Raw genomic sequence first — 20260 nt, 5'->3', positions numbered from 1 at the left:
GGTGGGATGGGTTATGCACTATTATTTTCACTATCCAAGATGTAATCAAATTAGAGAAAATCAAAATCAAAGCAGAATTATGGTTAAAAATTCATCTGCTTTTATAAGTTATGTAACTTTTCTTTAAAACATCTTCTAATTCATAAGCTGTGAGCCTACTGTTATTAAAGCTATGCTCAAAATGAAGTGGACTGGACTTGGAACATCTTCACTGAGTCCCTTTATGTGGTCTGCATGCTTTCATGGATTTTATTTAATGTAAACTTCCTTATGTTCATGACAAATTAAAGTTTGAATGATTGCATTGCTTGCAGAGCAGCTGCCAGACTGCAGGCTGACCTGCTGACATTCTTCCTGCTGCCCTGTTCTTATAGCTGTGCACAGAGTCAGTCTGAGGTGGTGTCTTTTCCCTTAGCTGTGGTCTTGACTGAACTCCCAAACCATCTTGTACTGGCCTTGGTGGTTAAGATACGTCATGATACACAGTTTTCCTTCTGGTATATGTAGATATGTGGTGGCCAGTGTTCGTTACATAGTTCTGCTATTCATCCTGCATACAGGATATAAATAATATAAATAAATGCAGTATAAAGTACATTAGTTTGTGAGTGTAAATTGTATAGCTGCAAGAAATTTTCGAAGTTCTGTCCTTGAGCTGTGTCCATGGGAGGAGCTTTTACCACCCTTTCCTATCTTTCATCTAGACATTAATGACACTGCAGGATGCAGGGCATGTATTGCTGTTCACAGCACAAGGCCTTTGGCATGGCTTTATTCTGTTAATGATTTTAGCTGAATTTAGCTATTAGATTGGTGAGAGATTAATGAAGATGTGGCACTATTTCACTTTTCCAAATCAGCTACAATATTTACTAGAAGAGGGGAGACCCTAGATTAAGAAGAATTTGTAAATTATCACATTAAAATTTGTAAATTTACACGTTAAAAAGAATGCGTAAATTATTTTGGCAGATAGTAAGGCTTTGTATTTCCACTTCTTATTATTCACTAAGGCCAGGAAGATCATTTTGTGGAAGCTTTGTGGTTCTGTTGTTGTGTACTTCATTTGTGCATGAGCTGTACTTTAATAATGCTTGAATTTAACTTCATATGAAAAAGGAATTTGAACAGTATTTAAAAAAAATTCTATTAAAAATTCTATTGCTCACATGCTTACCTGGGTTTTGTCCTTTCAGCATTAATGATTCAAAAAGCAAAATTATTTTTGTCATTAAGATCTGAATATGGTACTACACACATGAGTAGATCTGTGAATTAAGAAATCACCATTTTTAGGTTGTTTACTATTTACTGAAAGTAAACAACCTAACTTTTTCCTGAAAGTAAAATAAATATGAAATTGAATCTGCAACTTTGCTGATAAACTTCCACAAGAAGAGGAAGCTGCTGGATTCTGGATCTGTAGTTGTGTTCTATGGATTGGGTCCATCAGATCTGAGACACAGGAATTTGCTCTATTTGAGTGGTAGTAGTTTGAATGGTAATTTTGATAAGAAAAAAGCACATCTGTCCTGGAGTCCAAGGTAATTTGAGGGAAATTGTATACCAATATTACGCATTGTATACAAATATTTAAGGTTTGTAGAATGTGACACTGTGTTCACTGACAGACCACTGGCAGGCCTGAAGATTGACATCAGTGCTTCTGTACCATCTGATTGTCATCTAAACTTGTGTTTTGTAGCTTGAAACAGTTGGATGGCAGCTTAATCTTCAAATGGCGGAATCCATGCAAGCAAAGCTGAAGTCTCCTCAAGCTGTGCTAGAGCTGGGAGTGAGCAATGAAGATTCAAAGGTAAGAAATATAAGTCAGCAGAGCTGGAATGAGTTGTCATGGTGACCTTATGTTGAAGTTCTATTAAAGGCATCCTTTGGAACTCTTAATTGTTGTTATTCTTGTTATTATTTTCATTTATGTATTTCATATAAGTTATAATAAACTCTTGGAATTGTGAAATACTGATATAATAGCATAAATATTCAGCAGACTGAGAGCTGTGTTACCAGCCCTCTGGGTATAAGGGAATATGGTTATTTTAGGTCTCCAAAGTTTTTGTAGATAGTTTATTTTTATCACATAGCATGTGACTGTAGTTCTTATGCTTTTAATACATAGTAGGTTGCAGCCTTCTACCATGTGTGTAGTTATGTAAGACATTGCTCATCACTTGCAACTTTTCTGTGCTATTGATGTATATATGTGAATGATGACACTATGTGAGGCCACAGAAACCAGTATTTGGAGGTTTTAAGGTAGAGTCTTAAGTTCAATGATTTTAGTGAGTTGGTGGTGTATCAGAATCTAAACTCAGTAAAGAAGATAATTTTTTATTCATAAAATCTGTCTCTGGTTAGCCAGCATGTTTCAAATTAGACACGATTTGCTTTTAACCTTGTCTTGCTAACAGAAATTGAAATTTATTTCTGTGGTGTCTGTCAGAATGTTTACCTATGTCAGAACGTTTACCTATGAAAAATTCAGTATAAGGAGTTTGAGGGGAGAAATCAGACCTCAGTGCTGCTTTAGCATTGCACTTAATTCAGTAATTTTACTAATGTGAATGGAATTTCTGATTTATGGTGAAATACGGTGAAAGCTTAAGTTTGTGCTTCTCACTAAGACTTGCAGCAGTTGTATTTTTTTCAGCAGTTCATTGCTGCAGATACAGGAACTGGACAAAATTTTATGTCCAAGCTATATTGGTGAGCATTGAATACAGATTCAGTTCTTGTGGCAAAACTATTAAAAATTACAGACAGAAAAATGTCACTTTCATGTCAGCTAGAAAGTTCTGTTTCTTGTACAAACAGAATTCATGTACTGGACTTTTTCTACTGTTTCCTCTCTTACTTATTTTCGTGGATATGTTTGGATACCAAGATCAGAATTACTTTGATATAATTACAAGCCTAGAATAAACTATGGTGGGCATTTAGATGAAACAATGCAACAAGAAAACTTATGCTCTCACAATACAGACATTAAAATTTAAAAATCTGGGTTGGTGTGAAGATCACTGCAGGATTACTTCCTAGTACATAGATTGACTAATATTTGCTTAGTGCTAGTAATTTTTCTGCTGTATCTTGCCTCTTTGTGATCTCTTGGTGCATTAAGTATTGTATCTGAAAATTGTAGCTACTGGATACCTCTTCTTTTCCTCTATGAAATTGTGTGTGCCTTTTGTGCAGAAATGTGGTGTAAATTTAAAATGTATATTCTTAATGATTGGATTATTTTTTAACTTTTTTTTCATAATTCATGGATGTAATGACTTGATTTTTTTTCAGGAAAGACACAAAATGCTGTTACAGAGGAGCTTTTATGGTCTGGCTCATTAGGGGGCAGTAGTGCTCTTTGTCATGCTGGTTCTTTGCTTTTTTTTTTTTTGAGATAATACTCAGAATCAATTCTGAAGTCAGTCATTGTGGGAAGTGTTTAAGTGTTTACATTTCTAATCTGTATATGACAATAGAAGTTTCTCTTGTGTATAGAAAAAAATAAAGCCTATTAATAAAAAAAAAACATACTAAGCAAGGCAGATGAAATGGGCTATTATTTTCACTTTTGCTAACTAAAATTAATTATACCAATACATTTGTGTTCACTATAAATCACACTACTTGAAGAACATTTTAACTGTTCTTATTCACAGGATGACGTTTTAAATTAGTATTTAAATTATCTCTTCAGGAAAGGTAATCATAAAACCTGTGGCTATATGGATGTTACTTGTGTGTTGAGAAATAAAAAGAAATCTGGTATATGCTGTATAAATATTTATAGAGTACATTTTGTCAGCTTCAGATGTAATGCAGAGTCCCAGAGGAATAAATCCATCGTAATGCAAAAGTAGGGTGTTCTTTATTTCTTTCAGGTGGTTCAAGCTGCTAGTGACATTTGCATTTCCCAGGAAATAAACCGTTTGTGACTAGCAAGAGTTGTGATCAGAGCTCATGATTTTTGTTAAACTGTTTTTACTGGGTTTTGTTACAGATTTGCTATTTGTGTATATTCAGGCATGGAATTATGCTTGTGTTAGCCCCAGTGTGAGCAGGGAGGTGGATAATGTGGGCTGCCAGACACAGCCTTCCAGCCCAAGTTGTCCTGTGATCTAGACTGCTTTGGTTGCTGCTGATGTTTGGTATGAGAAAGAGAGAAAAGGAACTTGCAATTAAAAATCCAATTAACAGTGTTTTATTATAATGATTAATTTTTTCAGATGTATAATTCATCTCAGAATCTGAGAGAAGTGAAATGTCAATGAACTAGACACATGAAACAAACTGGTATAATAGGAAACATATTTTTGATTTGCAAGATCTCTTTGCTTCCCTTATGATATTTTGATGAGTTTAGGTGGCATTTGAGAACTAATGTGTAACTTAGCAGCTGTGTATAAGGGTTTTTTTAAATTGTAAATTTGGTTTCAGATTTTTGGACTGTTGCTATCAACATGACAGTCTGGAGATTCTGTACAGGGTATCATTATTTTTACGGCTATAGGTTTAATTGACCAGTAGAAGGAGCACAGATTAACAATCCTGACAATTTAGATTGTTGTTAATTTGGATTTTTTGATTTGAAAACAAGGACTAATGCCAAAAAGTGCTCTGTTTTTTTTAGTATTTCTTTCCTCCAGTAATCTATTTGGTAACTATTCACATAGACACACACTCTCACATTCCTTCCCACTGTTAATAGCAGTAATTCCTTAGGCTATCTAGTCCAGACTTTTTTAAACAACTGTGATAAATTTCTATAACCGTAGGAGAAGCCACATAAATAAATAAATAAATAATATTAAAGTGTGTAGAATGATTGAAGGGCTTTGGAAATGTCTCACAATTGGTGCTGAATATCTTCAGAGAGGAATATGGGAAGTAGGAGTGTGTTCTTAAAGAGATGTTGCTATTACTCATCATTAACAAGATACAGTAAGGCACATTACTATATAAGGTATTTGTTACTGTCTATTTTCACACATTATCTGTAGTTACCATTTATGCTTGAAAATCGTTAGGATAAATAAATTATTCTTGCCCAGTGTTGTCTCTCGATAGTTATCCAATTTTCTTCTGTAAATCCACTCCACAGATTTTATTAGATTCAGTTATCTAATTGCAGTTTGTCCTATGGAAGGCTTTGCTCTTTTCTTGTTTTCCTTTTCCTTATTTAATCTGTGAATTTATTCTTAACCATAAAGAACTTCTTGGGGGAGCTCTATTTTTTAGTATAAATACTATGTAGATATTCCTTGTGAAAAATCAATATTTTGGTTATTTTGTTCCTTCTTTATAGATGTATATAAAGAATTTTTACAGGATTTTGCCTGCTAATGCAAGACAAAAAGTAACTGATAATTGTGCTGGTTTGTTGAACCTAGTAGTGTAATACTTTTGGTAAAAGACAGATAATATTATCCTGATTTACTTTTATGTCCTTTTAAATAATTTTCCCTAACATCATTATGCTTTAACAGGGGAATGTAACACATGAGAGACTGCAGCAAATTAAGAGAGATGGGCAATCACTAACCAAATGTATTTTAATCAGGACAAACGCCAGATTCTGCACCTGGGCTGGGGCAACCCTGGGTATGTGGACAGACTGGGGATGAGATGCTGAACAGCAGCGCTGTGAAAAGTGATGTGAGGGTTGATGGAAGTTGAATCTGAGCCAGCAGTGTCCTGGTAGCCAGGAGGGCCCAGCGTGTCCTGGAGAGCGTCAGGGACAGCACGGCCAGCCAGGCAAGGGAGGGGATTGTCCCAGTCTGCTCTGCACTGGGACAGCCTCACCTGAGTGCTGGAGGCAGTTTTGAGTGCCACCATATAAAATAGATACTAATTTATTAGAGAATGCCCATGGGAGTGCAGCAAAGATGGTAAAGGGTCTGGAGGTGAAGTGATATGAGCTTCAGATGAGGTTGCTTGTTCTGTTCAGCCTGGAGAAGGAGAGAGTGAGGAGACATCTCATAGCAGTTCAGAGCTTCCTTGTGAGGGGAGAGGAGGGGCAGACACTGGTGTCTTCTCTGTGGTGACAGTGACAGAACCTGAGTGAACATTGTGAGGCTGTGTCAAGGGAGATTTTGGCTGGATATTAGTAAAAGGTTGTTCACCCAGTGGGTGTTTGGGCCCTGGAACAGGCTGCTTAGGGAAGTGGCACAGCTCCAAGCCTGACAGAGCTGAAGAAGCTTTTGGACAATGTTGTTGGGCACATGGTCTGACTCCTGGGGCTCTCAAGGGCCAGGAGTTGGAGATTGATAATCCTTGTGGGTCACTTCCAGCTCAGGATATTCTATGATTCTATGAAAATCAAACAGTAGTCTGATTACATTTGAAACTGAGGTGATACTACATATTCATCATTCCACTGAGTAAGTAGAAATCTAGAAATCTGGAATTATTTTTTACTTGGTAAAATAATAGCATATTTGTTGGGCTTTTTTTCTCCTGTTTTTTACAGATTTTCTGTCTATTTTCGGGCAGTGAACAAAATTTATACCTTTTTGCTCTGTTTACTTCAATAAGTACACCATTCTACTTTCTGAGTTTGCCATTGTGATTACTTTTCCCATCTGTTACAAAAAAAAAAAAAAAACAAAGCAAAGTAAATGAGAAATCTTCTATCAGAGCTACATCAGTTACTTAATTCACACTATACATTCTCTGCAACCTGTATGGCATGCAGGCAGGACCTGCACATTGATCAATGTGTAAGGAAGTATGGTGTTACTTCCCTTTCCACCTCAGTTTAGCCCTTTGTTTTTCTCTGAAAAGAATTTATGTTCGTGGAGTGGCACAACAGTGGGAGTTGGTGGATGCTAGTAATATGATCCCACTTCTGAGACGTAGGAGGTGGCAGCGTTAAACATGTTCTGCTTTCATTTGTCATGTCAGTCCTTGCCTTTGGGGATGATGCATTTATGTGGCCTTTTTTTTGTTTTTTTTTTTTTCAAAATAGAGGAGTAATTTTTATCTGTAGGGCCTTCAAAAAGAGGACACTTGAAAGTAATAATGCTGAAAGAACTATGATGAGGTCCAAATATGAAACAATTGTAAATTCATCAGTTCCTTCTCAACCACTTTCTTTTGTGATGAGAACATCACCCCTTTCCTTCTCAGAGCACAAACAGCCTTGTATGTACACCCTGGAACTGAGCTTAGTTTTCTCATCAAGAGTATTTGTAAGTCTCTAACAATTGGAAAAAGAAAGTAGGACAGGCCTTGGGTGAATGCAAAATCTTAAGGATTAGATTGAGAGAAAAGGGTTTCTTCATTCCTATTCAGAGGAGTTAACTGGGGACCTGGATAGCCTCAGACAGCGCAGTCCTGGTTCAAGGTTTTTCTGTGCTTCTGACCAGGCAGTGTTGCTGCTTTTGGCAAGGTGTACATCATTAAATGAGTTTTGTTCCAAGTATTAAACCCTAATAAATATTACTGCTGTTAGGAAAAGAGAAAGTTCCCTAAGAGGAGGTTTCAGAATATGAGAAAGGTCCTTATATTTGTAGGAGTGGTAGTAAGAAAGACAGTATAATCTTGAGTGTGGGGAAAAACAGAGAAAAATGAGCCTGAAATTTATAACTTGATTCCAGCAGTCAAATTGCTACGGACAGATGACAGAAATTTAATTGCTCCACCATGAGTGACGGAAATTCTGCACTTACGATGAAGAGCAAATCCTGCATTAGACTGTTTTGTTTTGATCTGTCATAGCTGTTACCTCTGATTAAATCCATTTAAATAGAGGAAAAAATGAATCTGTGGCCTGGAATTTTTAAAATGCTGAGAGTTTTTTTTTTTCCTGAGCAGCATAGAAATGGATGCCTGTGTAACCTATGTTCTGTAAGTTTGGAGTAGTTTGACATTTTTCTTAGTAACTATTTTTCACAGGGTGTTGCTCCAGGAGTATGCACTCACCTCTGGCAATTCTACTGCAGCGTGTACTTAATTATTTGACCACATGTGTGATTTTACATTATTTAATTATCTAGCTTATAGTAAGGATCTCTTTTCAGTATACTTACATTTCTTTCATCTGGCTATATGCAAAATTTGTGAATACAGACTATATCATATAAATTTACAAACCCTGTAACTGGTTACAGCCTCTACACATGCGCTGCTCATGGCAGAATATTCTTAGGACTTTTTCCCTGTCTCTTTGTGTCTTGGAACTAAAGAAGAAGATGGTGCCAGTTGACTGTAGTTGGTTGCAGCCTTGAGCAACCTTGGCCTACATTTAGAAATTAATCTTTTGTGCAGGAGTAAATTTAACTGTCTGTAATATGTAGCTGTACTGTTGTCAGTCCCAATAAGCAGCAGAAAAGTAGTTCAAATACTGAAGTTTAAACTTGGTGACCATTTCATTGCCAGGCAGAGGTAAACTTTAGGGCCTTGAGGGAGTTTAAAAAACAGAAAAATATGGTGAGCTTTTCTTATTTAATGCAGTTGTTTATAACATCTTTTTTCTTAGAAAACTTGTTTCCTGTTAGCCCCAAACTGGTTTTGTAGTATTGATACTTCAGTCTTTTAGATGAAGAAGACAAATCCCTGGGATTCATGGCAAATTCTCAGGCACTTATATATCTTCTTGCCTGTTAGTCTCAGAAGGTATGCAGTGCCTTAACAGATGAACTGTTGCTTTTATTTGTATGTAGCAATGGAAGATAACCCTATTTGTTTAGTACTTTTGCTATGCTTTTGCAGAACTTCTGGACATTATTTTTCCCTCTGCTTTTACTGAGACAATAAGCTCTGTGGTACCTTCACAAATATGTAAAAAACCACCATCTCTTCCTGTTTCTTACCAGCTCTATGGTAGAAAGATAAGGTAGTCTAAGAAATGAATGAGTCTGGAGAGAGATGAATGTGAAAGTTGAACTTGCTCTAACAGAAAATCTAATGTTACTAATATTGCTCCTCTGCCTTTTCCTCTGTCACACTGATTTTAACTGCTGCCTTTGAGAATTGAAGGTGGAAGCAGAAGTTGACAAAGTATAACAAAAAGAAAGGCAGCAGAGCTGTGAAGGGTCTGGAGTCTGATGAGAAGGCTGAAGGATCTGGGAATGTTCAGCCTGGAGAAAAGGAAGTCAAGGGGAGACTTGATGGCTCTCTACAACTGCCTGAAAGGTCATAGCCAGGCGGGGGTCAGTCTCTTGTTGCAGGCAAGGTAGGACAAGAAGAAATTATCTCAGTTTGCATCAGGGGAGGTTTAGACTGGATACTAGGAAGAATACCTTCACTTAAAGGGTAGTTCACATTGCATATGAAACTGCTTAATTTGGATTCTATTACTGCTGTAAAATAAGTAAAGTAAAAATACTGTGCGGCCCAAAGGAGAAAAACTGATCCGTGTCAGAGCATTTGCATCTTGGCAGGGTCAGGCCCCACAGCTTACTCTGGGATCACTTTGGGGCTGTGCATCCTGGTCATGTTTCCTCCTCCGTACACAACGTGTCACGTGTCTTATGGAAAGATACGTGCTTGTCTTTTCTTCCTGATAATGTCAATACTCATATCTGAAGAGGCTGTGAAAACAGTTGAATGGGTGACAAAGAGCAGTTGCCAAACCAATTGAGTACCGTACAGATCACACCTTGCTTTTGTGTTGTGTACCTTTAAAAAACATCATGGTGAGGAGGACCGTTTCCAGTTACTCTGTTGGTTCATACCTTGCCAGCAGTTCTGTCTTGCTTAGACGATTACAAACTAATTAGGTGTTTTATGTGACAGGCATCTCACCAGGTTTTCTCAGAGCAGTGTAGCAAGAGCCCACACTTCTTCATTTGCATTCAGTTTACATTTCTGTTCACAATTGTAATTCTCTCCTGTGCTTTACTTTTTCTTTGTCAGTTCTTTAATTGTTTTGTGAGTTTTGGTACAAAATGGTACTGTCAAGGAAAAGTAATCTTGTGGTAATGAGTTTCAAACCAAGCATCTTTGGGGGTTAATAGCATGGTTTTGAATTTAAAAGCAGTTTTATTGCCCACTTTGTCAAATTGCTGGACTTGCATTCCTGTTACTTTTGCTATTTTTTTTTGTCATTTTGAAACGAATGTAATTGCTAAATCTGGCTTTTTGGAGAAATAGTGCATCTGTTCTTGAAAGAGTATAAAGTTAGTATCTCCTGTGTTGCTAACATCTGTCCTGCTCATGGCAATAAATATACAGTACAAGCTGTCAAACAGTATCAATGCCAAGCATTTGACATCGAACAGGTGTCTAACAATGTTGTGACACCCTTTCCAGTCCCTCTTCAGGAGGAAGAAGGTAGGTCATCACCTCAATCATATGCAGAAGTGACAGTTTTCACTTGTCTTGTTTCCTGTTGTTTACCAGTTGCAGGAGTCTGGTATCTGAAACTGTGTGGCATCTCAGTTTGTGCCACTTGGCTTTGTATGAATGTTTAACAAACTTTAAAAGCTGCTACGACAAATGGCCTTTTTCACTGGTTGAAATACATGAAATATGATCTCTTTCATAGGAAAACCACAACCCACACCCTGGCCTACAGCCTCTGAAAAAATCTTGTTCAGTATGATTGTATAAAATTACTACTCATGAAATAAAACATATTTCTAGAAGTGCATGCTTAGTGGCAAGACAGTAGGAGAAAGATTTCAAGGGAGAAAGGAAAAACATTTTTTTCATATTGAGACAGATCCCGTTACTAAGAATATGTTTGGAAGCCTTGGAGTAATAAATAGATAATACAAAAGGCGAGAGAGATCCAAAGCTACTGAAAATGCTTGTCTCTCTTTTTTAGTAATGCCTGATTTGCAGCTTTTTGTATTACCTCTGGTGTATAGAGGCAGGCAGCAGACTTTTAACAAGGTTAAAAATACTAGATTATTTCTCTGTCATCTTTTGCAATGTCAACAGAAACAAGAAGTTGGGAGATACCTATGCTTGGAAATAAGTCATGTTATGAGACTGGGAATTTGACAGCAAAACAACTGGCCAATATCTAGATTACTGTGGAGCTCTACTACTACTACTTCTGTTGGTGTACAGTTCTTTGATTAGGGGAAACCTCAGAGAAGGGTTATGGCAACATGATGCAGAGCTTTTTTTTCAAGCACTGAACAGTCATTCTGAAAAGCTCTTGAAAATTCAACTCAATCGTAATTTGATTTTACTTTCTTAGTGAAATTGCTTTAGAATTCACGTTACCATTTCAAACTGCAATTGTATGCTTTTGTGGCCTTCAGGAAGTCACAAAGCACTTGGAGCTACCCTTGACTTTGACATTGAGGCCTTTGATGCTTGTCTAGAATGACGTATAAGTAAGTTGTTTTTTGCTACTTTGAGAAGAGAAGAACCTTTTTCTCTGAGGAACTGCATTCCAAGGGTGAGCCACAGACCAACAGGAAGTTGTGGAAATAGTAAAGCAGAAGAAGGATATGACTCCAAAAAACTCCCCAAATTACCCAAAAAAGGCATCTGTCTGTTCTTTATGGATAGACAGATTAAATATATTTGCCAGTGCAGAGCATGTGATGTGCAGTGCTGTAACTTAAGCACTGCAGTGAGGCATCAGATTGTGGATACTTGTTCTAAATTCCTTATTTCCTTCTTTGCAATAAAATAATTTGTTTTCAAAATATTCTAATCTCACTTGACAGACTGCTCGCTTTTTACAGTGATGAGGCTTTAGATGCTGGAAAAATAAGTAAAGAAGGGAATGCTGTTCTTCCCACTGTTTTATGAAGCAGTTCCTTTCATCATTAGCCTTTTTCCTTTTCTCTCTCTTTTTATTTATTTATTTTTTTTAGTGGATATGGAAATAAAAAATGTAGACCAAACATGGATCAGCCTTTAAAACTGCAAAAATAGCTTTGCATGTCAAAACCAAAGAGCTACTATTTTAGTATGCGTCTTTATATGCAGATAAGCATGTCCCATTTGCAGGCTTCTGTGAAATTCATATGTGTGGAATTCTGTCAAAAAGGTTGCAAGAGTAGGGCAAGTTGAGTGTCAGGAAGACTGCACATTGTTACCACTGGAAACAGCATCCAGTGCTGTTCTAGCAACAGGTTTGGAACAAGTGCAAAAGTAATGTGACGTTGTATTTGTACATGTGTTAATATCTTCATATTTACCTCAGAGCTTGAAAAATAAATTGTTCTTTGGCTTTGTGGAGACAAAGTTTTTTTAAGAAAAGTACCTGTTTACATGTAATCACTGTTTACTTATTTGCATCTAATTCCTAAGCTTCCAATAGAATACTCTCTTCAGTTAGGGGTTTGAGGTTTCTTGTATGAGTGGTTTTTTTGGTGTTTTGTTTGTTCGTGTTTTAGAACTTTTTTAGTGGGGGGAGTTTGGGTTTTGTGTTTGGTTTTTTTTGTTAAAGAGTACTAGTGACTTTACTGAATGTAAAAGTGTTGAGAAGAAAGCCTTTGGGCTAGAAAAGTGTCTTGTTGTTTGTGCCACAAAATGACTTAAAAGTTTAATTGACCTAAAATGTATAAAAACTTTAAAAAAAATGTATAAAAACCATTCCATTTCTGCCAATGGTTTCTCATGAAACTCCTGGATTTTTACCAAACACTAAGTCGTTATGAGCATTCTGAGTTAAGGTCGGGCTTTGGTGTCAATAAACACCACATTCTTGGGCATTGTGGGGAGTCTGAATGATGGAGATAATGCGTCTTGGAGCAGAAAAAGGCTTGGTGCTGCTTCCTTCCTGCCTTGAATATTAGTACAGAGAATCAGCTGCCTTCACTCTGCTTTCTGAAGTTGGCAAATAAAATAATGTAGAAGATGTTGGCTGATATTCCCACAGGTGGAAATGTGGGGGAATGCTCTACAAAAAAATCCCAACATTTCCAGGGAGTATAAAATATAAAATATATATAAAATAGGACATAGCCATACTAGCAGAAATATGGATGAGGTGACCAAAAGGATTCTCCCTGTAATTTTTGATTGTAATAGAATAATTTCTTAACAAAAAAAAATTATATATATACATGAAAGTAGTAAGGGACTGTATGTGTGCTAGTGACAGTAAAATCTGTGTTGCTCTCAGTTCTCTTCCTCTGTCTGTGGCCTGTGTGGCACCTGGAAACTAGTTCAAAATGGGGCAGGAAATTCTAGATCAAGGAGGAGAAGATTACCTCTGGAACAGGCATCAGGGACAATAGCCTATTGTGGGGGTTTTGGTTTCCTTGACTATTCTTGTTAGAATGTTGGAGATGTTTTTAGTCCTTAATGATGCTTAACTTAAGTACTATTTTTTGCATTGAAAGTAGATACCTTCATCAGCAATTGTGCTGTGCTAGCCTTGAAGTATCCTTCAAGGCTAGCACAAAAGCAGTAGAACAAACTATGATTGTAGATAGAAACCTTGGAAACAAAAACAAAGCTAAACTCCTTTCTCTTTCTGGCAGTTGAGAATTGTGTTGATTCTCCCTCTAAATATATCAAACCCCCAAGTACGTGGTTTTTTTTCCTGTAGAGAGTGAATGAAGTTCACATCCTTACAGTTGCGCTGGTATGTTTGTAAAGCTGTGCTGCAAAATGGAGCCCTGAAATGAATTAGAAAATGAAACAAAACTGATGGCCTGAAGGTTTTTAGAAATTATGACACCTTATGTTTCTGGTGGGATCTACAGAAAAATTGTATTGGCACTGGAAGGAATACACTGATTTGCAGGTGGTTGTGAGTTGTTAGCATGGAGAGAGGTGCGGCATAGCAAAGAAAATACAGCTTTAAGCTGTGCCCTGTTTTTAACTGTTAACACTTTTTCACAAAATAGCAGTCATCTCCCTTACTTTAGTAGGCATTTAAAGACTGTCATTCTGCTTTACAGATGTAGTGAGGCACTTCAATATGTATGTTTGTCCCTTTAGTATTGCTACTAATGCAAAGATAGGATGATTAAAACTTATTCTTTTCAGAGGCAGGAACGATACATTACTTGCATGGAATTTGTTAAAGTTGATGCATTGGCATTTCTTTTTAATGAAATCAGTTAGAAGGAGAGAAAACTAAATATTTTTAGAAGTCCCACAAATTAAAAAAGCAGGAAATTGCTTAGCACCTTTTTTTTTGTAATTATGTTTGCCCTTGTTTTTCTGAAGTGCTATTTGACTAGATTGTTTTTCTGCTATTAGTAGTGTTGTTCACATGCTCAACCTAAAAATGACATAATTTTTACCCCAAATAATTAACTTTAAAAAAGCTGTCTGTATAATGTTTAGAGGTGAACATATTTTGTACTGCTTTAAAATAATACCTGTTTTAAAATAATTTTCCATTTCCAAACATAAACCAAAGAATACAATAAGAAGAATTTGATACGTAAGTGAAGTACATAGAACTAAAAGGTACAGGTGTGAAATAGCAATGATAAGAAAGAAAAGCTTATGTGGTTGCAAACAGCATGCATTATGAAAGAGAAAACAGGAGATGAAGAAGAATTAAGGAAATGTCAATGTGGACCACATTTAGAGTAAATATTGGGCAAATTAGTAATAGATAAGATAGAATGAAGCCGAAATACTTTGGGTTAAAGGCGTAAGAGTGACATGAAATGTATGAAATTGATCAAGGCAGGAAATGAATGTCTGAGAATCAAACTCCTCTTTGAGCTGCAGGAATTAGCCTACTACTTTGTTTTCGCAGCTAATAATTGGTGTGTATCTAAGGGAGCTAAGGAAATAATGGATGAGAGGGATATTCCTCATAATATATCCAGTGATTAAAAAAAATAAAAAGAAATTATGAAAGTGCTCAAGAAAAGCTGAAAAAGGGTTGCAATGATCAGAGCAACTGCAACTGAAATGAAGAGATTCTTGTCTATGATTATGGTGATTATTATCAAAAGGATTTCAATGTATGCCTTTAGTATTTTAAGTAACATTTTCAACGAGGGGAAAAAGCTGAGAACATCACTGGAAATGGCTAAATATGGTTTGGAAGAAATGGTTTCAAACTTTGAAAAGTTTGAAATTTGAAATTTTCACACTGGGAAAGTGCTGTCCTCAACCAAGATGTGAGAAGTAGACATTTGTGGGGTATATGTTGAAAATTCTCTGTAAAGCAAAGTACTTGGACTTGCAGAGGTATCTCTGCTTTAAGCAGGGAATCTGGGCATGGTTGGGCCAGATGGCTTCCTGAGGCCTATTTTCAAGGTAAATTTTTCTGCACTTATGCAGAGATTTAATTTATGAAAATGTAAATAGGACCTTCTAAAGAACCCTGAAAAAGAGGCAGAAGAGATTAATGCTAATTTTGTATTTAATCTGCCCTGTTTTGCTTAAACAAGAATAGTGAGATAGAGTGTGTGGGTTCCAAAGATGAACCTTTTGTGCAAGGTGCCTGATTTATTTTGACTCTTCGTAAAAAACATGCTGTACTAGTCAGTTGGTCACATTTTTAATTTTGAGTTTCACTTTAAGGTGTTCAACTGAATTTTCATTAGAAATGCTGCTTAATGGGACATGTAAAAAAAGAAAAACAACCTATAGCATTGCAGATGAGTTCTTCAATGGAATTGATTCTCATTAAAAATCACTCAGTCTCTACTAGATAATAGAGAATAACAAGTAGCTCATAACCTGGCAGACTTGGGACCTATGTCAAACATTAATCAGTAGTATGATAGTTAGTGTAGCCTAGCATTACAGTAATTATGTAAAACATGCACAATAAGGAGCAGTTAGACAAGAATGAGCACCAAAATGAGGTTAAAGCTGTTTACAGGATAAAGGACCAAAGGCAATGCTTGTTCTGTGCCTAGAGTGCAAATTCTGTGATATTCCATATTTAATGTGAAAATAATATTTGGGTATATATTTATGATTCCAGTTACTCTGAGCATGGCTTGTAGTTTAAAAAACAAACAGCTTGAGACCTGGATTCTGATCTCTTGTGACTCTTTATGATTATGGATTTAGTTTATTTTTACTAGAGTAATACTAGGGATTTAAGTTTGTTTAGTACCAATAAATAGAGTAGCATTTCATGGAAACTCTTTTCTATTTCTCCTATGAGACTGTAATTTGATTCTGCATTTTACAGTGAGTGAGGCATGGAGGTTAAATATTAAAATTAATAAATTGTTTATCCCTGAAAATCTTCAACATTTGGAATGTTGACCTTAATTTTTGCTGCATATTCCTTTCTAAACTCTGCAGTGCTCTGGAGAAAATACATTTTTGTAATTGGTAACTTATATGATTAATTTCCCTTTGAAGGTCTGAAATTAGTGGTAGATTTGTTTTAACTTGTTCCTTTGTGTGTAAATAAGATTAGCATTTGTAAATTCCTTGCAGCCATGATCCATTTTTGTTGTACTTAAAAATAGCAGATTTTTGCCACAATTGGAAAATGCTCTTTAGACTACTGCTCTAAAGGCAGTTATTGATTTTAGTCCAGCACTTTCATATTTCCTCATATCAGTGTTCTAACCTGTTGACTGTTACGCCTTGAATTCTCTGCTTTCTTTAGATGCTAATTTTTTACTACGATGTTAATGCGCTCTAGAAAAATTGTGAAAATGCTGTGGAAGTTTTGGATTCTGCATAGCTTTGCCTCTCTTTTTCACAAGTAACGAGCAGCAGCGTTCCTTATTTTAATCCACTGGCTGCTAAAATCGCATCTTGTCTGTACTTGAGTGTGCCAAGCTGCGCACCCAGTTAGCGCCTGTGCCCGAGCTGGCGTGTGCCACGCGCCTGTGCCGCGCCGCCGGCTCAGGGCTGCTCGGCAAGCACGGCTGCTGCTGGAGCCATCGGTGAAGCTGGGCAGCTTGCTGGAGAATGTGGAATAGTGTGTGGCTGCATTTCTGTGCCATTGCTGAGCGGTGTATGTAGGATCACCGTATAAACCTACTGAAGGTGTTTGTAAAACAAGAAAAGTACAAGCCGGTCGTTGGACTGAATTCACATTTAGTTTTTGGAAAGTGTAAAGAACAGAAAGATGGTAGTAAAATGTTACATTGCTATAGTTAATAAATAAAAAAGTTTTTTGAAAGTGTATTATAAAACCAAAAATATTGATTATTATTAGGCTAAACTTGGAAGCAGGATTTTGCTTGGTTTTTTTGTTTTTTTTTTCTTTAACCGTGGTAATCTGCCAGTGGAAGGTGCTCATCCTAAACATGCAATGCTTGCTGGTGATAAAGGCACGTTTGGTTGTTGCAATACATAGTGGCAATAGTAATGCTGTTGCCTTCCTCACTAATTTATCCTAATAAAAATTATTTTTTAATTTAAAGTAAAAAAAAATCCCACACTAAAATATGTGCCCTGCATCCCTTTGGGTCTTGTTTATTTTGTTGATTAAATTCTAAAATTAGACTTTTGAAAAGTTTTGGAAATGCAGAATTAATCCTTTCTTTCTTTATTATATGAAACAAACTTTGCAGTGAAGAAGGAGTTGAGGCATTATTTTTTTTCCTCTCTTAATGCTCTTGTGAATTACTAATGGAAACACTTTTTTCTGAGATTGTATTTTCGCATGACGTCACAGATTCTAATAGATTAAATTTTCTATATTATTCCTATTTGTAAGTGGCTAAAAGTTAAAAACAAAAATAACTCCCAATCCAGAATAACCAACCTGAATTCTGTAATCTGAAGCAGAATAACAGAGATAAAATATTAACAAAACGTCATGCTACATTTTGGTGGTAAGCTCAGGAATAGAGCCCAAGCGCTTTCTCCTTGGAAGCAAGGTGTCTTAATTCTGCTTCTTGTGCACAGAAGGGAAGAAGGATATTTGTGATGTGTTTTGTAACAGTTGGTGGACTCTGAACTATTCTTACACAGTCAGATTCTCAGAAGTAATAAGCATGTCTGAGGCATAGCCACATAAAATAAGAAATTCACACATGCTTTTATTGTCTTTAATCCTGTGCTGTAACCATTTTGTAGGTCTGGACTGTGTTATTGCAGCTTGCTCCTTTGTTTTACTTTTAGCAGTACAAATATGACATGCAGAGCAACATGGTGCGGAGTAGAGGAGTGGATTTTGACAGTCATGATGTTTATGGCACAGTTAAAACCGTGTGAATGAAACTTTAGATTTGCATCTCACTGGGGCTATCTGTTTTAAGTAAGGCTTTATGGAAGTGGATAATCTGAAGAAATCTTAAAATCACTGGGGTGTATTGCCTTGCTTTCTCTTAAGATTTGCATTTACAGTGGCCAATTGTGCCTACCTCAGAGGAAGAGCTTATTTACAGCTTCTTGTGGCATGTGAGTTGTGGTAACTTGTGACAAAAGTGAAAACTAGGCCTAATTTTAGACTAGATTTAACCCAATAGTTCTGTCTTCAGGTCTGACTTGTAGACATATTCATTATTATTTGAATAATTTATTACAGACACTTTTATCAGGATATGTTATGTATTATTCTAGTAATTTTTTTGACATCATTATTTGATGGATAGCTTGCTTGTTGAAAGTAAAAAGCATGTTATTTACTTTTTCTTGATTAAATTTTTTTTATGAGCAAGGGATTAATTAATTCCTTATGCTTTATCAGTCCAACTGATCTAGTTTATTACTTTATGTCCATGATACCCATGACCTTGGGAAAGCCATAAAAATTTCAAATGACCTCTCCTGTTTGCCCATGTCATTTAAAGGACAGTCCTGTTAGGGAAGATGGCAGCAAGCAGAAAGAAACATGCTACATGGAAAAAAAGTACCTTTTTCTTTCTTGCTTCTATATTTAGGTTGGAATACCTAATTTGTATTTTGAGAGCCCAGATTTTTATAATCCAAGTAACCTAAGTGACCTGAATTCTGCATTTGGAATGTTGGTTTTAATAATGAACATTTATATTCATTTCTGGACCACAATTCAGCCTCTTTGCAGGAATCAGAGAACTCAGTGCAACAGTTACTATGAGCATGGTACGCAATCTAAATATATTTGTGGAGGCGGTTTTATAGCTGTCTGTTGAGGAATACTGTATGACTTTGTCCTGAAAGATACTTTTAAATTGGCGTTTAAAAGGAATAAGCCCTTGTTTTCAGAATTTCAGTATTTGTAAACAGGACATTGTGATTTAGTGGAACTGTGAATAATGTGGCAGGCACTAATATAAATTCTGGTCTAGTGGGTATTTTTGCCTAAATACAATAATAATACAATTTTTCAAATAATAGACTTTGATAATCAATGAATCATCAAATATGGATGGAAGTTGGAGCAGAGTTGTTGTGCACTATGGAGATACCTAAATATAATGTTACTGCTGTGATCAAAATCATAGGAGTCCATTGAACAGAATAATTGGATGCAGCACTGACTCCAAACAGTTGTCTCTTGTTCATCTTTTTGCTGTGGCCTCTTTTTTCAGTAGCAATTAGAGAGTGTGTTAAAATCAAGTGAAGTGTATCACTGTAGGGCACATGTGGAGACTTTCTTTCCTCAATCAGATACTACAGCTTAGCATAGTTTATGCAACCCAAGGTCGCATAAAAGATTTTATCATTACATTGTTTCAGACTTATATTTTAGCTTTTTCTGGTGTGTGAGCGTAAGACTCTACACCTTGGTTTTGTTTTCTTTTTTTTTTTTTTTTTTTTTGTAGTAGTAGTGGTAATGTAAAAGGTTAAGGAACATTTTACATCTAAAATTGTGTTTCTTATGAACTCCCATTTTCCCATAGCAATTTTAGTAACCACGCGCTGTTTAACTGGAAGAGCATCTTGAGGATATTGCCTGGTTTCTCTCTACCTCCCATGGTAAACCTTCTGTTTGTTTTGTGAATTTAGTAGTCAGAGGTGCGTGGATAAAACTTGCCTCTCCTTCTTAATGACATTTCACAGCCAACAAGGCTGCCAAGCTGCTATGCAACTTTCCTTTTTACTTCATTAAGCAACACAGAGGAACAGATCACAATTATTTTCTACCATAGTGCCTCATGTTGACTGAAACATTGGAGTCTTAGAAATACAGCAGTGCCATAAAATAAAAGGCTTAAATGGGAGATGGACATCTTAAACTCCAAATAGGTCTAATGGGTGAAAAAGGGCAGAGACCCAGGTTAAGAAAACTGAGCTTTTTCAGATGAACAAAGCATGAGTTGAAAATGATGAGTAAAGATTAAACTATGATTATCATAGTATATTATATTAGAGATAAAATTGAAACTTTTTTTTTCAGCAAAGCCTCACTGAAGGAACAAAATGGAGCTAAGTGTTTCTGCTTTCCCTAGTGGTAACATTTGAACTATAGTGACACTTAAAATAATCTGTGTACTATTTTGCAAAGAAC

The 20260-nt window shown here is 36.2% G+C and overlaps 1 protein-coding gene across 1 annotated transcript in view; it reads left to right on the top strand.

Annotated features, from left to right (window-relative positions):
• Positions 1 to 20260, top strand: part of COMMD10 (COMM domain containing 10) — a 106041-nt gene that overhangs the window by 21252 nt on the left and 64529 nt on the right. The window contains exon 5 of the mRNA XM_005488444.4: positions 1706 to 1816. Coding sequence (XP_005488501.1) covers positions 1706 to 1816 — 111 coding nt within the window. The remainder of the gene's footprint in view (positions 1 to 1705; positions 1817 to 20260) is intronic.

The sequence above is a fragment of the Zonotrichia albicollis genome, chromosome Z, assembly GCF_047830755.1.
Source record: "Zonotrichia albicollis isolate bZonAlb1 chromosome Z, bZonAlb1.hap1, whole genome shotgun sequence".
NCBI lineage: Eukaryota > Metazoa > Chordata > Aves > Passeriformes > Passerellidae > Zonotrichia > Zonotrichia albicollis.
This window is presented reverse-complemented; position numbering and strand designations above follow the sequence as displayed.